The sequence below is a fragment of the Erpetoichthys calabaricus genome, chromosome 1 (genome assembly GCF_900747795.2).
Source record: "Erpetoichthys calabaricus chromosome 1, fErpCal1.3, whole genome shotgun sequence".
Taxonomy (NCBI): domain Eukaryota; kingdom Metazoa; phylum Chordata; class Cladistia; order Polypteriformes; family Polypteridae; genus Erpetoichthys; species Erpetoichthys calabaricus.
In genome coordinates this window covers 228,513,647-228,531,916 of record NC_041394.2, presented here as the reverse complement: position 1 = coordinate 228,531,916, position 18,270 = coordinate 228,513,647, and the positions used below count along the sequence as shown (strand labels likewise).

At 37.0% G+C, this 18,270-nt stretch overlaps 1 protein-coding gene across 1 annotated transcript; it reads right to left on the bottom strand.

The window, feature by feature from the left end:
* Positions 1 to 7,414: 7,414 nt before the first annotated feature.
* alg10 (ALG10 alpha-1,2-mannosyltransferase) lies at positions 7,415 to 18,192 on the bottom strand. The gene is made up of 3 exons (XM_028812245.2): positions 17,649 to 18,192; positions 16,214 to 16,411; positions 7,415 to 7,732 (listed from the first exon to the last, which is right to left on the bottom strand). Exons 1-3 carry the CDS (start codon positions 17,811 to 17,813, stop codon positions 7,607 to 7,609), a joined length of 489 nt encoding a protein of 162 aa, XP_028668078.2. The 5' UTR covers positions 17,814 to 18,192; the 3' UTR covers positions 7,415 to 7,606.
* Positions 18,193 to 18,270: the final 78 nt, after the last annotated feature.

The window sequence follows — 18,270 nt, the reverse complement described above, 5'->3', positions numbered from 1 at the left end:
TTTGGCCCGAATATTTGTGCTTGGATCAAACTACTGTATACAAATCCAGAAGCTTCAGTTTGTATTAATAACATTTGCTCAGACTACTTTAAACTAGAACGTGGTACCAGACAAGGATGTCCCTTGTCGCCACTGTTGTTTGCAATCGCTATTGAACCACTGGCGGTTCACTGCCGAAATTCTTATCAGATAAAGGGGATTGTCAGAGAAGGACTGGAACAGAAAATTTCTCTATATGCAGATGATATGGTCTTATATATATCAGACCCAGAAAACACTGTCCCCGCTGTTTTAACAGCACTAACAGAATTTCAAAAGATATCTGGTCTTAGAATTAATCTGAATAAAAGTATACTCTTTCCAGTGAATTCACAAGCATATAATATTAGATTAGATACCCTACCTTTTACCATAGCAGATCAGTTTAAATACCTAGGGGTAAATATCACAAGTAAACATAAAGCTCTTTATCAACAAAATTTTGGCGTCTGTATGGAAAAAATTAAGCAAGACTTGCATAGATGGTCAACCCTTCATCTCACTCTAGTCGGAAGAATTAACATAGGTAAGATGAATATCCTTCCTAAACTTCTCCTTTTATTTCAAAACATTTCAATATATATCAATAAATCATTTTTTAAACAGTTAGATTCAATAATAACCTCATTCATTTGGAACTCAAAAACACCCACGTATCCGGAGAGCGACCCTACAAAGACCTCAGGCAGAAGGTGGCATGGCTTTACCTAATTTTCAGTTTTATTACTGGGCAGCAAACATACAAGCCATAAAAACCTGGACACAAATAAATGAACATACACAGGCTTGGTCCGCAATAGAAGTAAAATCCTGTAGTACTTCTTTATATTCCCTGCTCTGCTCTCCAATAAATGAAAGTTATCGCAAATATACTAATAACCCAATTGTGCTTTACTCACTCAGAATATGGAACCAAATTAGGAAGCATTTTAAGATGGAAAATCTTTTATCAGTGGCACCTCTGCAAGGAGAACCACCTCTTTCAACCTTCGCAAGTATATCCAGTTTTTAATACCTGGAAAAGTTTTGGGATTAAAATGCTCAGAGATCTTGATATAGACAACATATTTACATCTTTTGAACAATTACGTTCAAAATTCAACCTCCCAGCTACACATTTCTTTTACTATCTTCAAATTAGAAATTTTGTTAAACAGAAATTGCCCGATTTCCCCCACCTTGCACCCTCCACAATGCTGGAAAAAATACTGCTCAATTTCGAGGAAACAAACACTATTTCCGCAATATATAAAATCTTATTAGAGTCCCTACCTTTCAAAGATCCAAGAGGACATTGGGAAGAAGATCTCTTAATCAATATATCAGAAAAGAAGTGGAAGGTAGCAAAGCAGAGAATTCACTCAAGTTCTATATGCGCAAAGCATAGAATTATTCAACTAAAAATTATATATCGAGCCCATCTGTCTCGCTTAAAACTGTCCAAAATGTTTCCAGGGCAGGATCCAACCTGCGAGCACTGCAACCAAGCTCCTGCCTCACTGGGTCACATGTTTTGGGATTGCACTAAACTAACATCATTTTGGACAAAAATTTTTAAGTGCCTCTCAGACAGCCTTGGTATCACAATCCCTCCTAACCCATTAACAGCTGTGTTCGGTGTTCTTCCAGATGGACTTGAATTGGAGAAGGACAAGCAAACTGTGATTGCATTCACTACACTTTTGGCACGCAGACTTATTTTGTTAAATTGGAAGAATCCTAATTCTCCTCTTATAAGTCAGTGGGAAACCGATGTTTTATATTATTTGAAATTGGAAAAAATCAAATTTTCAGTTAGAGGATCTGTACAACATTTTTTCAAAACATGGCAGGATTTAATCAATATTATTTTAGAATAAGAGAAATAACTATTATTGCATTTAACTCCCTTCTCCATCTGTTATTTACATAGATATTTACCTCTCCCTTTCTTTTGTTTAATGTAGCCTTATTAAAAAGCCTAAAGCAATTTTCCTTTAGCTAAGCTCTCCTTCTCAGGGGTGGGGTTTGATTAGTCTTCAAATTTGTTAGGTTATAAATTGATCTGTTTGTATGGAATGATTACAATGAAAATTAATAAAATAAAAATATTAAAAAAAAACCACCTTCAAACATCAAGAAACAACACCACCATCACAGGTCTTATCACCAATAAAGATCACATAGATTGCACAAAAAAGATCTACATTCTAACACAGTGCTGCCATGACCTTTAGCATTCTTACCACCACATTCTGAAGTAGTTTCATCCACAGGTCACAAGCTAGCCACTCGTACTAAAAACTTCATGAGTGCTTCATCTATATATCAACTGATGTTGGATTTAATGTACGGTGGTTTATTTATTTACTGTACACTGTATTCATTGTCAATAGTTGGTACTATACTGCTGTTAATAATCTGTGGGAAAGACACAAATAAGTATTTGATTGTACCACATGACATTTGAACGTAAACTATAATTTCTCTCAGGCATCCTGAAACTGTTCCATATGAGACAGCATTTAAGCTGCACACATATTAAAAAAAACTGAACAGTCACTAAAACATGCCTTTGGGTATTTCGTTTTACTAAGCATCACAACCATACACTAAGTGGGAAAATTGGGACAGTATGTAAAATGCAAATAAAAACAGAAAGCAGTGATTTCAAAATTCATTGATTTAAAAACTAGCACAAACGGTATAAAGACAAGATGTTTAATGCTTAGATAAGGCTTAATTTTTTTCATAAACATGAATCCATTCTTGCCATTTAGTGGCCTGCAACACATTCCATAAAAGTTGGGTGTGGCAATTTAGAACCAATAGTGAGTTAAAAAAGAAAACAATGTCATGAATAGAAACAAATGATATTCAACAGGTGACTGTTGTGAAAGGCGCTATATAGCACCCGACCCGGCACAGACTGACGCAGAGGCACATACTTAAACAAACAGACTTTTATTTTTTCTTCAGCCGTGGGGCACGCCTTCCCCGTGTCCCACAGGCCCAACACAGTCCCACAATGCACTTAACACACCAAAACACTCTCCTCCTTGACCACCACTTCTCCTCTAGCTTAGTCCTCCTCCTCCCGACTATCGAGTGGTGGTGGCTGGCCCTTTTTATAACCCACCCAGAAGCGTTCCAGGTGCTTGACCACCTGGTCCTAATTGCACTTCCGGATGGGGCTGCAGATTCATCCAGCTGGGCTGTTGGAAGCAGACAGCTCCCCCTAGCAGCCACCCCGGGCCCCAACCAAGCTGTGGAGGACTCCATCTCCCATGGAGCCCTGTGGGAGGTTGGGGAATCAGCATCGGTCAGGGAGGCTGCCACCAAGCGTCCCGGGGGAGGTATTGAGCTGTCCATGGCTGCTCCCCCGGAACATACATAGCAAAGGGCGTCCCGGCCAGGCATGGGACCTGGCCGTTCATCACACTGTAATCATCCTTTGGTAATAAAGCTGCATCCAGGGAAAGCCAAGTCTTTTAGGAGCAAAGAAGGACCAAGGATTGCCAGTTGTCCCGCAAATGCATGAAAAAATATACTCAGTATATATATAACAGTTTAAAAACAATGTTTCACAAAAACTGATTGGAAGGGATATGGTTATTCCACCTTTAACAGTGCATGATATAATTAAAAGATTCAAGGAATCTGGAGAAATTGCAGTATGTAAAAGGAACAAGCCTAAGTTGACTTCCCATTATCTCTGATCACTTAGATTACACTACATCAAGAATCATTGTTCATCAATAAGTGATAAGCCGCATGTGCTCAGAAGTACTTTGGCAAAGCTTTATCAAGTAACACAATGTGCAGTTACAACTGTACTGTGCAAAAAGAAAGCCACATGTTAACTGTGTCCAGAAGCACTGGCAACTTCTCTAGGCTCAGTGGCATCTGGGATATTCCATTAAACTGCACAAATGGGTGAACAAATCAATACTTCTTCAAGTCTTTTTTGGGAGAAATTCACGGCATGTCCACTGAACCAAAGGAGAAACAAATCAGACTGTTACGAGCTACAAGTCTAGAAGCTAGCATGTGTGATATTATGGGGTTGTTTTAGTGACCTGGGCAAATGTAACTTGCACTTCTGTGTAGGCATTATTATTACTGAAAAGTACATAGGGATTCTGGGGCAACATATGCTGCTTTCAAGGTGACAGCAGTGAGAGAGCAGAGGCCATTGCAGCAATCATTACCTTCAGCTCAGACAGATCATTTTGGTTGTCTCCGTGGGTGAAGTAGAAGGCCCAGTTGGGAGTCGGTGTTGCTGGCTCATGAGGGGTAGTTGACAGCATGGAACTACATACTTTCACCTCTTTGTTCCAGGTTAGTCTCTGGCAGGCCGTACTTTGAACTTGAATTTGAGGCCATGCATATTTGAGCAAGACAATGCTGAAGCATGCAAAACCAAATTCTGCTTTCATTACAAAGGCATGGCTGCACAGGAAGAGGGTGCAGGTGTTCAAGTGGCCTTTCTGCAGTCCCTACCTGTTTCCAATTGAGAATGCGTGTCACATTTTGAAATATAAAAACCTTAAGACTTGTTTGCAAGAGAAATATGACAAAATTACACCTGACACATTTAATAAATTAGTGTCTTCAGTTCCTAAACGTTTAATATTAAGTGTTTAAGTGTTGAGAAAAGAAAAGGCAACATTAAAATATGGGAATTTCTTTACTGTCCAAAATTTTTTTGGAATGTGTTGCAAGTATCAAAATCAAAATGCGTTTAGAAAAAAACAAAAGTAAGATTTATTAGTTGTAACAAATAATGGGCTGTTGTATTGTTTTCGGGTCAAAGATCATTTACAATAATATACTAATCAATCTTTGTTTTTATTTCCATTTTTCATACTGTGTTGGGGGTAATAAAAAATATCTTAAAATTCTCAACCCAAATGTAATGGTACAAAAAAAAAAAAAGAAGAAGAGAGATGCTATATATAGGCTTTACTTTAAACATTTGACTGTTCATTTTGTATTGATGGAAAATGAATAAAATGTAATCACAAAAAACAAAAACAATTCAAATGTAATAATAATACATAAGCAAGTGATCATTTGTTGAGCAAAACAATGTACAGTACATTAAAAATATTTTATAATAGTCCACCTGTAAATAAAGTACTCCTTGTGCTTGTTTTAGGTGTTTGTGCATATAAACTAATTTGCTATACAAACCTGTACGTAATTATATAAAAATGAAATATTTTCCTAATTATTTGTAATACTCTGCACATTTGAGGTTGCTCTGAATAAAAAAACAAAAAACAATGCTGCTACATTAAAAAGTATGAAAATTTTATTTAAAAAGTAGTGTATTTTTACTTTCTGAAACATCATGATTATATGGTCACAAATAAGTTTTTCAATACATCAGTAAGAAAGACAACAAAAAAATGAAGTGAAAAAATTAAGCAAATTAGCAAAACAGAAATGGAATGAAATACACAGCCAGAATGAAGATATGAAAATCATAATATTTAATATAGCATTTCCAAAATCATTTGAAGAGACAAAATCAACTGCAAAAAGTAAACATATATGAATACTAGTACTCATTAAAATATTGCTGAAAAAGAAAACAGGGAGAGTAATAGAGGAACACATTAAAAAAAAAAAAAAAAAAAACACCGGGACAATCAAGTATGCTAGTTAGACCATTTAGTTCACATGTTGGTGTATAGTTCATGACACAATAAAATGACCAATATAAACAGCTAACCAGAGTCATTCAAGTATTAATATGAAATTATTTCTTAAAATGGGTATAAATACACATGAAATAGAATACTAACCTAAAATAACACACAAAAACTGATTTTTTTGTATGAAACACAGTAGACAGTTGTAGATCACTACAACAAAAGAACAATATTAAAAAACAGAAAACACAGCAAAATATATATGTACCCCTCTGTAACCAACACACTGGTAATTGTCATGTGAAAAAATTAAAAGAAACGTCTGGGGAGTCCTCAATGCACCACTCAAACAGCTGCTGTCCCATACTTTCACAAATCATACCAATGATTAATATTTTATTGTATTATACCTACCTTATGTAGATATGACTAGGTAGCATTTCCAAGAGCAGCCAGCTTATAACTGGTGTATGGGAATTTTGGTTTTGCCTTGATTGTGCCATTATATCATGCATTCTACAAAACATACTCGGTCAGTTTGCTTTAGAATTGACGACCTGCTTTTATACCATGCTATCTACATAACTTCACAATAATTAGTTTCATTGTTTTAAGTTTACAATTTTCAAATTTTCTACCCGCCAAATTTAACAAACATGTTCCCAAATATGAAATCTGTAACAAGAGTATGAAACACAAAATACATTTGCATTATAAAACAATCCAGCTACCTTGCTTTGATTTATTTACTTTTCTGCTGATAGAAGCTACATGCTCCATTCAGGTCTTTACTGTACTTGTCCCCAATTAAAATCTCCTATACATATGTTATTATTTCCATATTATATCCACATTGTGAAACTTATGTGTCAAGTTTGGTGAATCTCTTAAATAAATTAGATTGGTTCATTCTATATTACTTGCACATTACACAGATAGTTAAGCATAATGTTTTTGTCCACTTCATAGCTGATTACAAAAGAAGGCATATGGTGTCACCACATTATTCTTTGCACTTCTTCACTATTAGGCCAAACAAAGGTTTTCTTCAAAAAGATGTAAAAAGTCAATGCATTGACAAATGTATATAAACATAGCTCTAAAAGCAGTCTAAAAACAGATGGCACAGAAGCATTCAGCCTATAGATTAAATATGGCAGAATAAAGTACCGAAACTCCAGAAGCTTTTGGGGTACTGTTGCTATCACCAAACATAGAAAAAACATGAGATTCCAGAGCAAAGGTTTCGACTTAAGTGAATCAGCAAAACTCCATGCAGCAAATACATAACCAGGAACTAGTGCATATCGAACCACTTCATGCTTCTGAAAGATCTTCTTCCATACATAAAATGTATAATGTCTGCTGTCAGCCACCAAATATTTTATGTATGTAAGTAAACTTCCACACTAAGAATAATGAAAGGGCCAAAACTGAAAGATAGAAAATGGGTTTCTTTCTAAGTGAACTGAGGAGTTTAAGACTTTCCTGAATGAAAATGAATGAAAAAAAGAAAACAATAGTGTTAAAAGAAAAAAAAATAAAACAATTGGGGAAAATGAAGACATGCCTCATGGTTGCTTTTGTCTCCCACAACTATCCCTCTATTAATTATAATGAAAACAATAAAACTCATAACCAGTAGAAGATATGGCCATGCAATTGATAACAAAATAATCAGGTTTTTTGTTGAAAGGGTATATTCCATGAAAAATTTGAGAAAATTTCTAATTGCAGTTATAGATATATCTGTTGACGAAGCTATCTTATTCTCCTTTTTCTTGGTGACAGTTGTCTTCCAGGTCTCAGTCATCTTCTGAGCTACAACATGTCCAGCACAGAAAATCACCCAGATGATATTTGTTTGCGAAACATAACCGCACAAAATCCTAGGAGGGCTGAGATTTTGTGACTTTCATACAGACACATTAAGTAAGCAAAAAGTGAAAAGAAGTAGACCCTGATTCCGTGTAGTACAGAAAAGTGAAGAAATAGAGCACTGGAAACGTTGAAAGAGCCAAAGCTGACAGGATTCTCTTAGATGCAGTGACAGACTACAGGGGGGGAAAAAAAACCAAAATGAATTAACAAAACTGCACAGTCATATTGCAGGTCAATTAAAAAAATGATATAACAATCTTACAGGAGGTTTCATTTAATGAAATTCATATTAAATACACTAGTTTTAATAAATCAGTACTAATGATTATGCACAAAGAGCTCCATTTCAGCATATGGTGGGTTTACTTGTTATTAGACTTCATTGAAAACTACTGTGTAGGTCCACAGTTCATTATAGGATATGTAGAAACCTGTGCATCTGTAGTGGCAATGCAGAAGAAACCCCTAGTCAAGAGGATAAAGAGTATAAGCAAGGAAATCATCACTAACCAATCTAGGATAAAGACTGTAACTAGAATGCACATTCTGTTACTGTGGGTTTTACTGTGACGTGTCTCGGTCAGGGAATACTAGTCTGCTCTACTATTCCTGAGTGAAAAGAGAAAGAAGACTCACTTGCATGCACCTGAGGACCTCAAAGAGACAATGTTTACTGACCAATTTTTAATGACTAAACATGAGGACTGTAATGTGTATGAAATGGCAATCAGTGGAATAACAACTAAAATCAGTCAAAAGTTCCCTAGGAACCCTCTAAAATATATTTTCCAATAAATATAGATATTTGGTCAATGTTTTTATTACTTATTTAAATTTTCTCATTTTCTCCAAATTTCAATTTAAACTCAACAAAATAATCTGTTTTCTCATTCCATGTTACTAACCAAATTACTAGTGATGAGAAAACCCAGCAGAGATGGGCTCAGTACAAGTTCTGCAAAATCTCAGAAATGCTAAGAAACTCAACAAAATGCATTGAATTTAATGAGGAAATGAACTAGTTTTAAGTGAATTATAATGGTACAGTGGTCTTTTCAGTGTTTCCTGAGGGCTAGATGTTGCCTTGTAGTTGGTACTATTGTATTGTACAGTATTTCTGAGGTAGCAATGATAGATTGGCAATCTAGTTCTGTGGAAGAGGATTGCGATTACTTGTGGTTCTGTTTTGTATTGTATCTACTACATTTTGTGACACTAACTGCATGCCCAAACTACCCGGAAGGAGGTTGGGGAGGGTGTGAATTTCTCCCTAAATTGCCTCTCCCAAGATTTCTTCTACTTTGTTTCCTACAAGGTCTTCGTAGGGAGTCAAGGCTGGGGGCTGTCAAAGCCATTAAGGCATTCCTTGTGTGATTGAGAGTTATACAAGAAATAAATTGTTTTCATGGTCTACCAACTATGCTGGACTGATTATTGAGGCCAAAAATGTAGCCTGAACTATGAGACAGCAGTGCTAACCTCCTTGTCACCATTCCTCAAACAAGGAAAAGACGCAGACAGAATGATAACCACAAACTACATACAACAAATGGCAACAAACAAACTAGGCAATAATATAAATATATACACACACACACACACACACACACACACACACACAGAGTGTAATCAAAGTCAGGTCAGGTTTGGGAACTTGCACTAGCACAGTGAGTTGCCGCACCCACCCCATGATGAAACAGCTTGGGATCCTGGTTGGCAACCCTCCAGGCAGACACACGGTCCAATCCCACCCTCTGGAAATGGCCCTCTATCTGCTGAAGCCAGTGTTACGTGGGTGTCCATTTGGCCTGGTCCAGCCACTTGCCAGCCAAATCACCCTTAGGTAATTGCGCCATATGGCCATAGTGCCGTAACTGATGCTCCCTCACAATGCAGGTAATGTGCCTCATTCGGGACTCCATGAGCAACCACTCATTTCACACAAAGTCAAACCAGTGGTACCCAAGGACTGTCCAAAAAGACGCAGTCTCAAAGAACTCCAGTCTTTGTCTCAGGTCATTGGATAGCATCCATATCTCGCAATCATATAGCAAGACAAGAAGCATTAGGACTCTAAAGACTTGGACCTTCATCCTTTTGCATAGATATCTGGAGCGCCGCACACGGCTGGAGAAAGAAAAAGAAAAAGAATTGCTTTTTTAACAGTGCTTAATGTGCTTTGTACTGTGTTGTGCAGGTGGGATCCAATTTGGGAAGCATTTCCCACAGTAGAATAAAAAGCCCTTGTATCGTGACCTGGAGCCTCATGCATAACGGCGTGCATATAATTCACACTAAAACATGGCATAAGGACAAAAACGGAAATGTGCATATGCACAAAAAAATCCAGATGCATAAATCTGTGCATTCGCCAACTTCCACGTTCTTCAGCTCCATAAATCCCGGTCAACGTGAAAAGTAACGCACGTGCACTCGCCTGCTGCCACTCCCAAACTCCTCCCAGAATTACACCTCTTTGAAAATGCAAATCAATATAAACAGCCCTTAAGCTCAGCATTCTGTGAAGAGGCAATGGCAAAAGCACGGGGGAAAATAGAAGAATTTCAGAAAATACCAAGTGGAGGCAAGGAAAAACATACTATTTGTTGATTTAAACAGTGGTATAAACAACAAAAAGAAGTTGATCGAGTGACAGAGTGTCAGAGAAACTCGAAAGCTCAAGTTCACAAAGTCACACAGTGCCCGAAATAAGAAAGAAGTTGTCAGATATCAAAGTCACCGTGAAAAGGCGAGTCGTATCCCAAAGTCTGTGTGTCATATGAAAACTTATTAGGGTACAGAGAAAAGAAAAGAAAAAAAAAAAAAAAAAAAAAAAGGGACAAAGCTCGAAATGTCAACTTTAATCTCGAAATTTGCACTTTAATCACGTAGTTTGTCATTAAAGTAGAACATCATAAACTTCATCTTTAAATCATTTAATTTACTAATTACCATCGTAACTAAAGTAGCATGTTAAATGCTTTGTTTTGTATGTGTTCTTCTATGTGCTCTGTGTGTGTGAATCACTACATGCTTCTTAAGCAGGCTTTCTCTTCCTCTAATTGGACACAGAACCCATTACATTAGTGATATTACAGCTCTCTGAATAATTAAAATACTGAGATGTATACTTGATATCATTTTCACGATGATAGGAATTAATGCATGTTATTAAACATGGGACCACAGTGGCTCATGCGTCCTGCTTCGTGTGCGACCTTCGATGAAATAATTTATTAGAGCAGTACTGTCTCTTTCAAACGTACTAACCTCCAATTCCTCTCTTTCCTTTTCTTTTCTCCAAGTAACCAATTACCACACAAGCAGCACTGTAATTGATGTTAAACCATCTGTAAGCTTGGAACGATGATTCTTCAAAACTTTAAGGAACATTGAAATATGTTTGTAGTGCATGTTTAATTATTCTATCCATCTATCCTTCCAGTGTCGCGCCAGCCCCAACAAGAATACAGCACGAGGCAGGAACATTCCCTGAACTAGCTAGGGCTGTGACACTATTGTTACAGGTTAATTACAATCCGATGCCTTAAATTAATAAACAATATGTGGTTAATTTCAGTGTATATGATAAAGCCACATCAGGGATGCGGATCTAAAAAAGAAATGGAAACCACATTGGAACAAAAGTACTGCTTTGTCACTGGGTGCCGCCAGTTTGCTAAACCGAGTGGAGAACTTGCGTACACCAGGGTTTGAGCTAGCATGAGAATGTGCATGGCTTTACGCCAAGTTTAGGTTTTATACATCGTGATTTGAGTGTGGAAACGGGAGTACGCAACATTTTTGTGCGTATGCACCATTTATACATGAGACCCCTGGTGTCTGCATCTGTCTGTGTCAGGTGTTGGGAACTGAGCGCTCTCTGTAAGCCACTATGTTTGTTTGTATATATCTTGTCACGCTTGGGTCACAGATTTGCACAGAAACACAGGAGGTTGTAGAGACATGAACTTTATTCAAACAATGCAAACAAACACATGTCTCTTTTTCAAAAGTTTAAACGTGCTCCTTGACCGGAGATGACAGTTCCGTCTCACAATTAAAAAAATGCAAACATATCTTCCTCTTCAAAGGAGTGCGCATCAGGAGCAGGGAAGGTCAGAGAGAGTGAGAGAGAAAAGCAAACAATCAAAAATTGACAGGTGCTGTTCGGACTTTTAAGTATGCAAAGTACCGCGTGGATCGTGCGATAGATTGGGCACAAGTAAGCCCAGCAAGCAAGGAAGCAATGCGAAGGCAGTCTTTCATCTTTTTTTTAACCTGTAGGGGTGCGATCAGCCCCCAGCTCACAATATATATACATCTATACACACACACACACACACACACACACACACACACACACACATACACAGTGCCTCCACTATTATTGATGCCCCTTGTAAAAATTTGTAAGAAGGGTTAGAAAAAATTCAGTTTGTTGAAGAACCATCATCTTGCACTGAAAATATGAGAAATATCTTACTTTTAATTAAAACAAGTTCGTTCAAAGAAAAACAAAGAGAAAACAAAATTTAACGCAGACTCATTGTTCTTTATGATCACCCATCACAAACAACAGTGAGTCTGCACTACATTTTGTTTTCTCTTAGGGAAAACAACTGCTGAAACTGTAGTGATGCTTGACACTGCTTTTAAAGAGGAAGCTTTAAGTAAAAGAAAGGTCTACGAGGGGAAAGGTCACTTGATCTTGCTCCGTGCAACTTTTTCTTGTTCCCGCATATGAGAAAAGAACTCAGAGGAAAGCATTTTTGTACCGTGGAGGTTGTCAAAGAAAAATCGCTGCAGGCATTGGATAACGTACCTCTTCAGCAATTCCAAAAATGTTTCCACCAGTGGGAAAACCGTTGGGACAAGTGCATTCATTCACATGGAGAGTACTTTGAAGGAGACTAAAGTTTCATGAAGTAAAAATTATTAAAACAAATTTTTATTTCCAATTTCAGGTATTTTTGGGTACCCCTATATTATATATATATATATATATATATATATATACACACACACACACACACACAGTACGTATGACAACTACAATGACAACTAAAGACTTTCTTAAAAACATTCTGAGCTATTTGATCCTAATTCATTTAGAGCTTCTGTAAAAAGTCAAAGTTTCCCCAGGGACAAATAAAGTTCTACCTAGTGGTGGGCGGTATACCGGTTCATACCAAAACCCGTTTTTTATTTTTGTTATGATATGGATTTTTCTTATACCGCAACACCGGTTTAAACAGCCTAAACAACGTTCGGAACATGGCACAGCGGGTAACTGTTTAAGGGGGGAACTTTTTCACTCCTGCACCGCTAAACATGCATGCAACGGAGTACATGCGTTAGTGGAGGTATTGAATGGTGAAAATGGACAGAACATTCTGAAACTGAAGCTGTAGCAGACGATAAAGGTGAACATAATGACACAGAAGAACGTTTGCCGAAAAAAGGAGCCGTGTCTGTTGTCCGGAGATACTTTGGTTTTAAAAGGTCGGATGTGGACCATTATGTTCAAATGTGTGAATACTATTTCTATACTACTGGATAATACTGCAAGCCAAGTTGGACTTATTTTTTTTTTCAATACTGTGCAATGTACCTGGTTACTGTGTAATAGTGTGATGACATTTCTACTTTATTCTCACCGTTTATGTCGAGATTAAAGTTGACATGTTGACTTTATTCTCGCAATTTGTCATTAAAGTAGAACATTGTAAACTAAACTTCACCTTAAAATAAGTATTTAATTTACTAGATTTTCTCAAACCCCGTCATAAGTTATGTAGCACATTAAATGCCTTGTATTAAGTGTTCCCCGAGCCATGTTAATCGCATCATGAAAATGATATCAAGTATTTATCTTAGCATTCTAAATATTCAGAGAGCAGGAATATCATCAAGGGAATGTATTCTGTGCAGTGATCGCTGCCTGCGCCTCCTCTGCAGAGGAAGTCAGTTTAAGAAGCGAGTAGCGAATAACATGGCTTGGGGAACACTTAATACAAGGCATTTAATGTGCTACGTAACTTATGACGGTGTTTGAGAAAATCTAGTAAATTAAATATTGAATTTAGGATGATGTTTAGTTTATGACATTCTACTTTAATGACAAAATAAACTATGAGAATAAAGTGGAAATGTCAACTTTAATCTCGACATGCTTTTTTTTTCCACTGTGTCCGTATTTTTTTTTCTTCACCGTGGCCCTAATACGCTTCCGTAAGGCTATACCACAAATAGCATTATAAATGCAAGTTGCAGTTTTATTATTTATGTATATAGCTTAGGTTGAAGCAAGGTTCATATTAATGCAATTTGCCTTAAGATGGTTCAGTTGGTAAAGATGTCATCACTAAGTTGAACTTGTTTTATTTTATTTGGTGAATACTGTGTAATGCACCTGGGCTTGAAGCCTTGAAGTAATAGTATTATTACTGGAAGTTGCACTATTATTTTATTGTTGCTATTTATTAGTTTAAATATTATGTAGTTCACTGTGGTGGGTTGGCACCCTGCCCGGGATTGTTTCCTGCCTTGTGCCCTGTGTTGGCTGGGATTGGCTCCAGCAGACCCCCGTGACCCTGTGTTCGGATTCAGCGGGTTGGAAAATGGATGGATGGATTATGTAGTTCAATAATGGTAAAGTTGTTTAAAAAGTCACTTTAACATGTCAGTGGACAGAGATTGTTAACATTAACAAAGTGTAGTTATTTTAAAAAAAAATATTTACTATTTATTCCTTTTCTAAGACATGTTCAGTGTAATACAACTTTTGACAAGCACCTCTGGATATTTTACTATGTCTAAATGCTTCTTTGGATGGTTGAAAATATGTTGTCAAAATTTTAGTTTAAGTTGTTTGCAAAATTTGTTCAATAAAAAGGTTCTATATTTTGACTGCAACTGTCATGCAATGTGATTCCTTCTCTTCATTAGTGTCACCCCCTTGAAAACTATCACTTTATGGGGCCATGCAAACCTGTATTAATACTTGTGTGCACATTAAAATGTTTTTTTTGTACAATGTACAATTCTCATGACAGTGGAATAGGTTATTCTTAGCCAGTCTACTGCAGTAGTTGCAGTGGAAAATGTGGTTAACATCCATTCATGCATGGGAAAAAAATACCGTCAAATACCGTGAAACCGGTATAATTTTGAAAAATACCACGATATAGAATTTTGGTCATACCGCCCAGCACTAGTTCTACCTATCTGGTCCCATTAACTAAAGCAAAGTGCCCTTACTTCCACTTCCAATAAGTAATGATCTATTTAAAATGAGAGGTTCAAATTAAATATAACAACACGGAAAAAATTTAGAACATGAAACAATACACAAAACAATATTTTAAGAAATATTTATGGAAACCATTAGTGAATACTGTAGACAATCGCTAGATGAATTACTGGGCAGCTTAAGTGGTGCAGTATATACCCTAAGCAGACAATGGGAGCAGCATTGTGCCACCTGGCTGGGACAGAGAAAAATCTCCTTTCAAGAAAAAGTAATCTTTCGCTCACAGTCAAAACTAAAGGAAAACACAAATATGAAAAAATTCCTGTGTAAGTCACCTAGGAGTGACTCTTCTATTGATATACTGTATTCTACTAATTTACACTTTAAAAAAAAAAAAATCAAATACATTGAACCTATATTGCAGGACTGATTATTAAATATACTGTATGCTGCACATGGTTAATTATATATTCTACTGTTGCTGAGCATTCCTCTTGTGCATAACAGTTTTTGGTTACTGAAAATTGACTGTTAATTTTACATCTTTTTATCAGTAATACAATTTTTGGTAGAGTGCCTACTCAGCTAGGATGATGAGTATCTGACAATTTTTGGATAATTGTTGGTTCTCCATCACTCATTTTTACAGTAGTTTTGCAGCTTGCAATGTCATCGGAAACTGAGTGTTATATTCATTTCACGTATATACTGAAACTGAGCAAATTAGGGTGATAAGACAATATTTTGAAGGTTTTGTCATTAGGTGTGATTCCCAGGTCCTCCCTGCATGGAGTTTGCATGTTCTCCCCGTGTCTGCGTGGGTTTCCTCCGGGCGCTCCGGTTTCCTCCCACATTCCAAAGACATGCAGGTTAGGTGGATTGGCGATTCTAAATTGTCCCTAGTGTGTGCTTGGTGTATGGGTGTGTTTGTGTGTGTCCTGCGGTGGGTTGGCACCCTGCCCGGGATTGGTTCCTGCCTTGTGCCCTGTGTTGGCTGGGATTGGCTCCAGCAGACCCCCGTGACCCTGTGTTCGGATTCAGCAGGTTGGAAAATGGATGGATGGATGGATGCACTATAAATTGAAAATTAAAACACTAGGAATCATTTCATGATGTATGAAATCAGCACTGAAATCTTCTTGGGCTATGGCTAGAAATACTTTCCAAATCCAAATTTCGTTCACTGATGACATGCATGTCCAAATGATATGCATTTACAATATTATTTCTAATTTTAAAACAGGAATTGTGTTTTTGATCAAATATGAACCATGGGTTAAAAAAAGCATAAGAATTAAGGAAGCAGGTTTTGACATTACTTCCAATGTAGACTACAGATCATGCCTTCAAGGTTTTACAATTACCATAACAAGTGAAGCAAAAATAAGAAAAAACACACCTTGTCTTTTTGATGCAGTTTACATAAAATTAGATAGACCAAATAGAGATTTCCACAGCTGAAAAGGAGATTAATAAACCGTAGCATTCCAGGTGAACAAACAGCTTTTCCTGTCCATCCAGCCAGCCAGACAGTGGGCTTAATTATTCCAACGGACACCAGATACAAGCCAGGTAGTGTGGTTATCATAGAATCCCACTGAAAGATATAACAACAATACACTCTGCTACAGTTAATACACACTTTAAGGTGATTCATAATCTTCTTTGTTAGTCCGTTAATTTTGGTGTACATTTATTAGGTGCACTTCATTTTGTGTAGTCTTACTAAAGATAATAGCCATTTACTGTTTTAAAGTCAGGCTGCATTTCTGGTGCAAGTGTTTGCACTACTTACTATCTTACACCCAGCAGGTCATTGTCAACGTGGAAAGTCAACATTCTCTACGCATCACATCAATGTTTCCTTTGGATACTCCAATTTTTGTCACACATCCTTTAAGATAGGCTAAACTGCAAGTCCAAACTGTAAGTGTGATCAGGTCCTGAGATGGAATTGCACTCTGTTCAAGGATGGTTCCTGCCATGTGCACAATGCTGTAAGAATAGACCATCCCCCATCTCCCCTATGTTTTAAACCGATTGCAAAAAACATTAAATGAACCCCAGAAAACCATCCCTTCATTCATTACTGAGACTGCTTTGTCCAGTTTAATGTTATAGATCCCCCATCTCCCCTATGTTTTAAACCGATTGCAAAAAACATTAAATGAACCCCAGAAAACCATCCCTTCATTCATTACTGAGACTGCTTTGTCCAGTTTAATGTTATAGGGGCAAAAGTCTATCTGTCACAGTAGCACTAGAGGGAATGCAAGAACCCAGTCTGGAAGGAGTGCCCGTTCACTACAAGGTACTGTCACTCTTACTGGGCCAGTTATGACTTACTAATTAATCCGACCTTTACGTAGCTGAAACACGGGAGGAAAACTGAAGCGCCCATAGGAAAAAAACAGTTTTTAGAAAGATTTACAAAATAAACTAGATAAACTGCTAGAAAATATATTTACTGTCATAAAATATATTTACAGTGTATGTTTTTACATTTCCATAATAATCACTAACAATTACCCAACATGGGTATTTTTTGGATTTCTGAACAAAAATCCGATCTTAATGTATTCGATCAAATAAGAAGAAGAAGCTGGTGGATAAATAGACAAGTGAAACATGTTTACAATAAAGCCAGAAATGGAATTTTAATCATTCTATTTCCGGGTATGACAATTAAAAAAAACAATTGTGCGCGTTAGAGATGTCCAGAAAAAAACGAAAACATTTTTAATGCTACGCTGACCTTTTATAAACGCGAAGCCCCTCTAACAACAACTGGCATGACCGTGTGCTCCGAATTGTGTTTTTAAGCTAATACATACCTCTCCGAACCTGCCTTCGCAATACTTTTGAGCTTGCGGAATATGAAAGATCTCGTCCATGTAAGGGTCTCTTTGCTCCCGTGTGATTTTGGAAAATAAAAAGCAAGAAACGAGAAAAAAGGTACTGCAAACAATGGAGAAAATATAACTCTCAAGCTTCTCCATCCTACCTAGCTAATATACTATTTACGCAATTTTCCCTTTCAGTTCTGTTTTCTCAGTTGAGATGCAGTTACACTGAAATATTAATCCTGAAGTGGCTCGTGTTGATAAAGTAAGTGACAGCTGCTTGGTCCAAATGAACCCTCCCGCTCTCTCTACCTTCTTCCTGTCCTACAACAAAATGTCCGTCTAGAAACTAGAAGTCAGTAGGTTTTCTGATTCTTTAAGATGTTTCATGTAATTTAGATTGTCCTTCGTGTTTTTCAGTTTGACAAGTTAAGATGTGAACGTTTAGCTTTGAGCTCCTAAAACTGTTTAGTTAACCACATCTTAAAATTAAACTATGGTTAAAGATTTGTTTCCAGGTCGCATCTTTATTTAAGTAGCACAGAAAATTTAAAGGAACGCGGATGAATTTTAGTTAACCACATCTTAAAATTAAACTATGGTTAAAGATTTG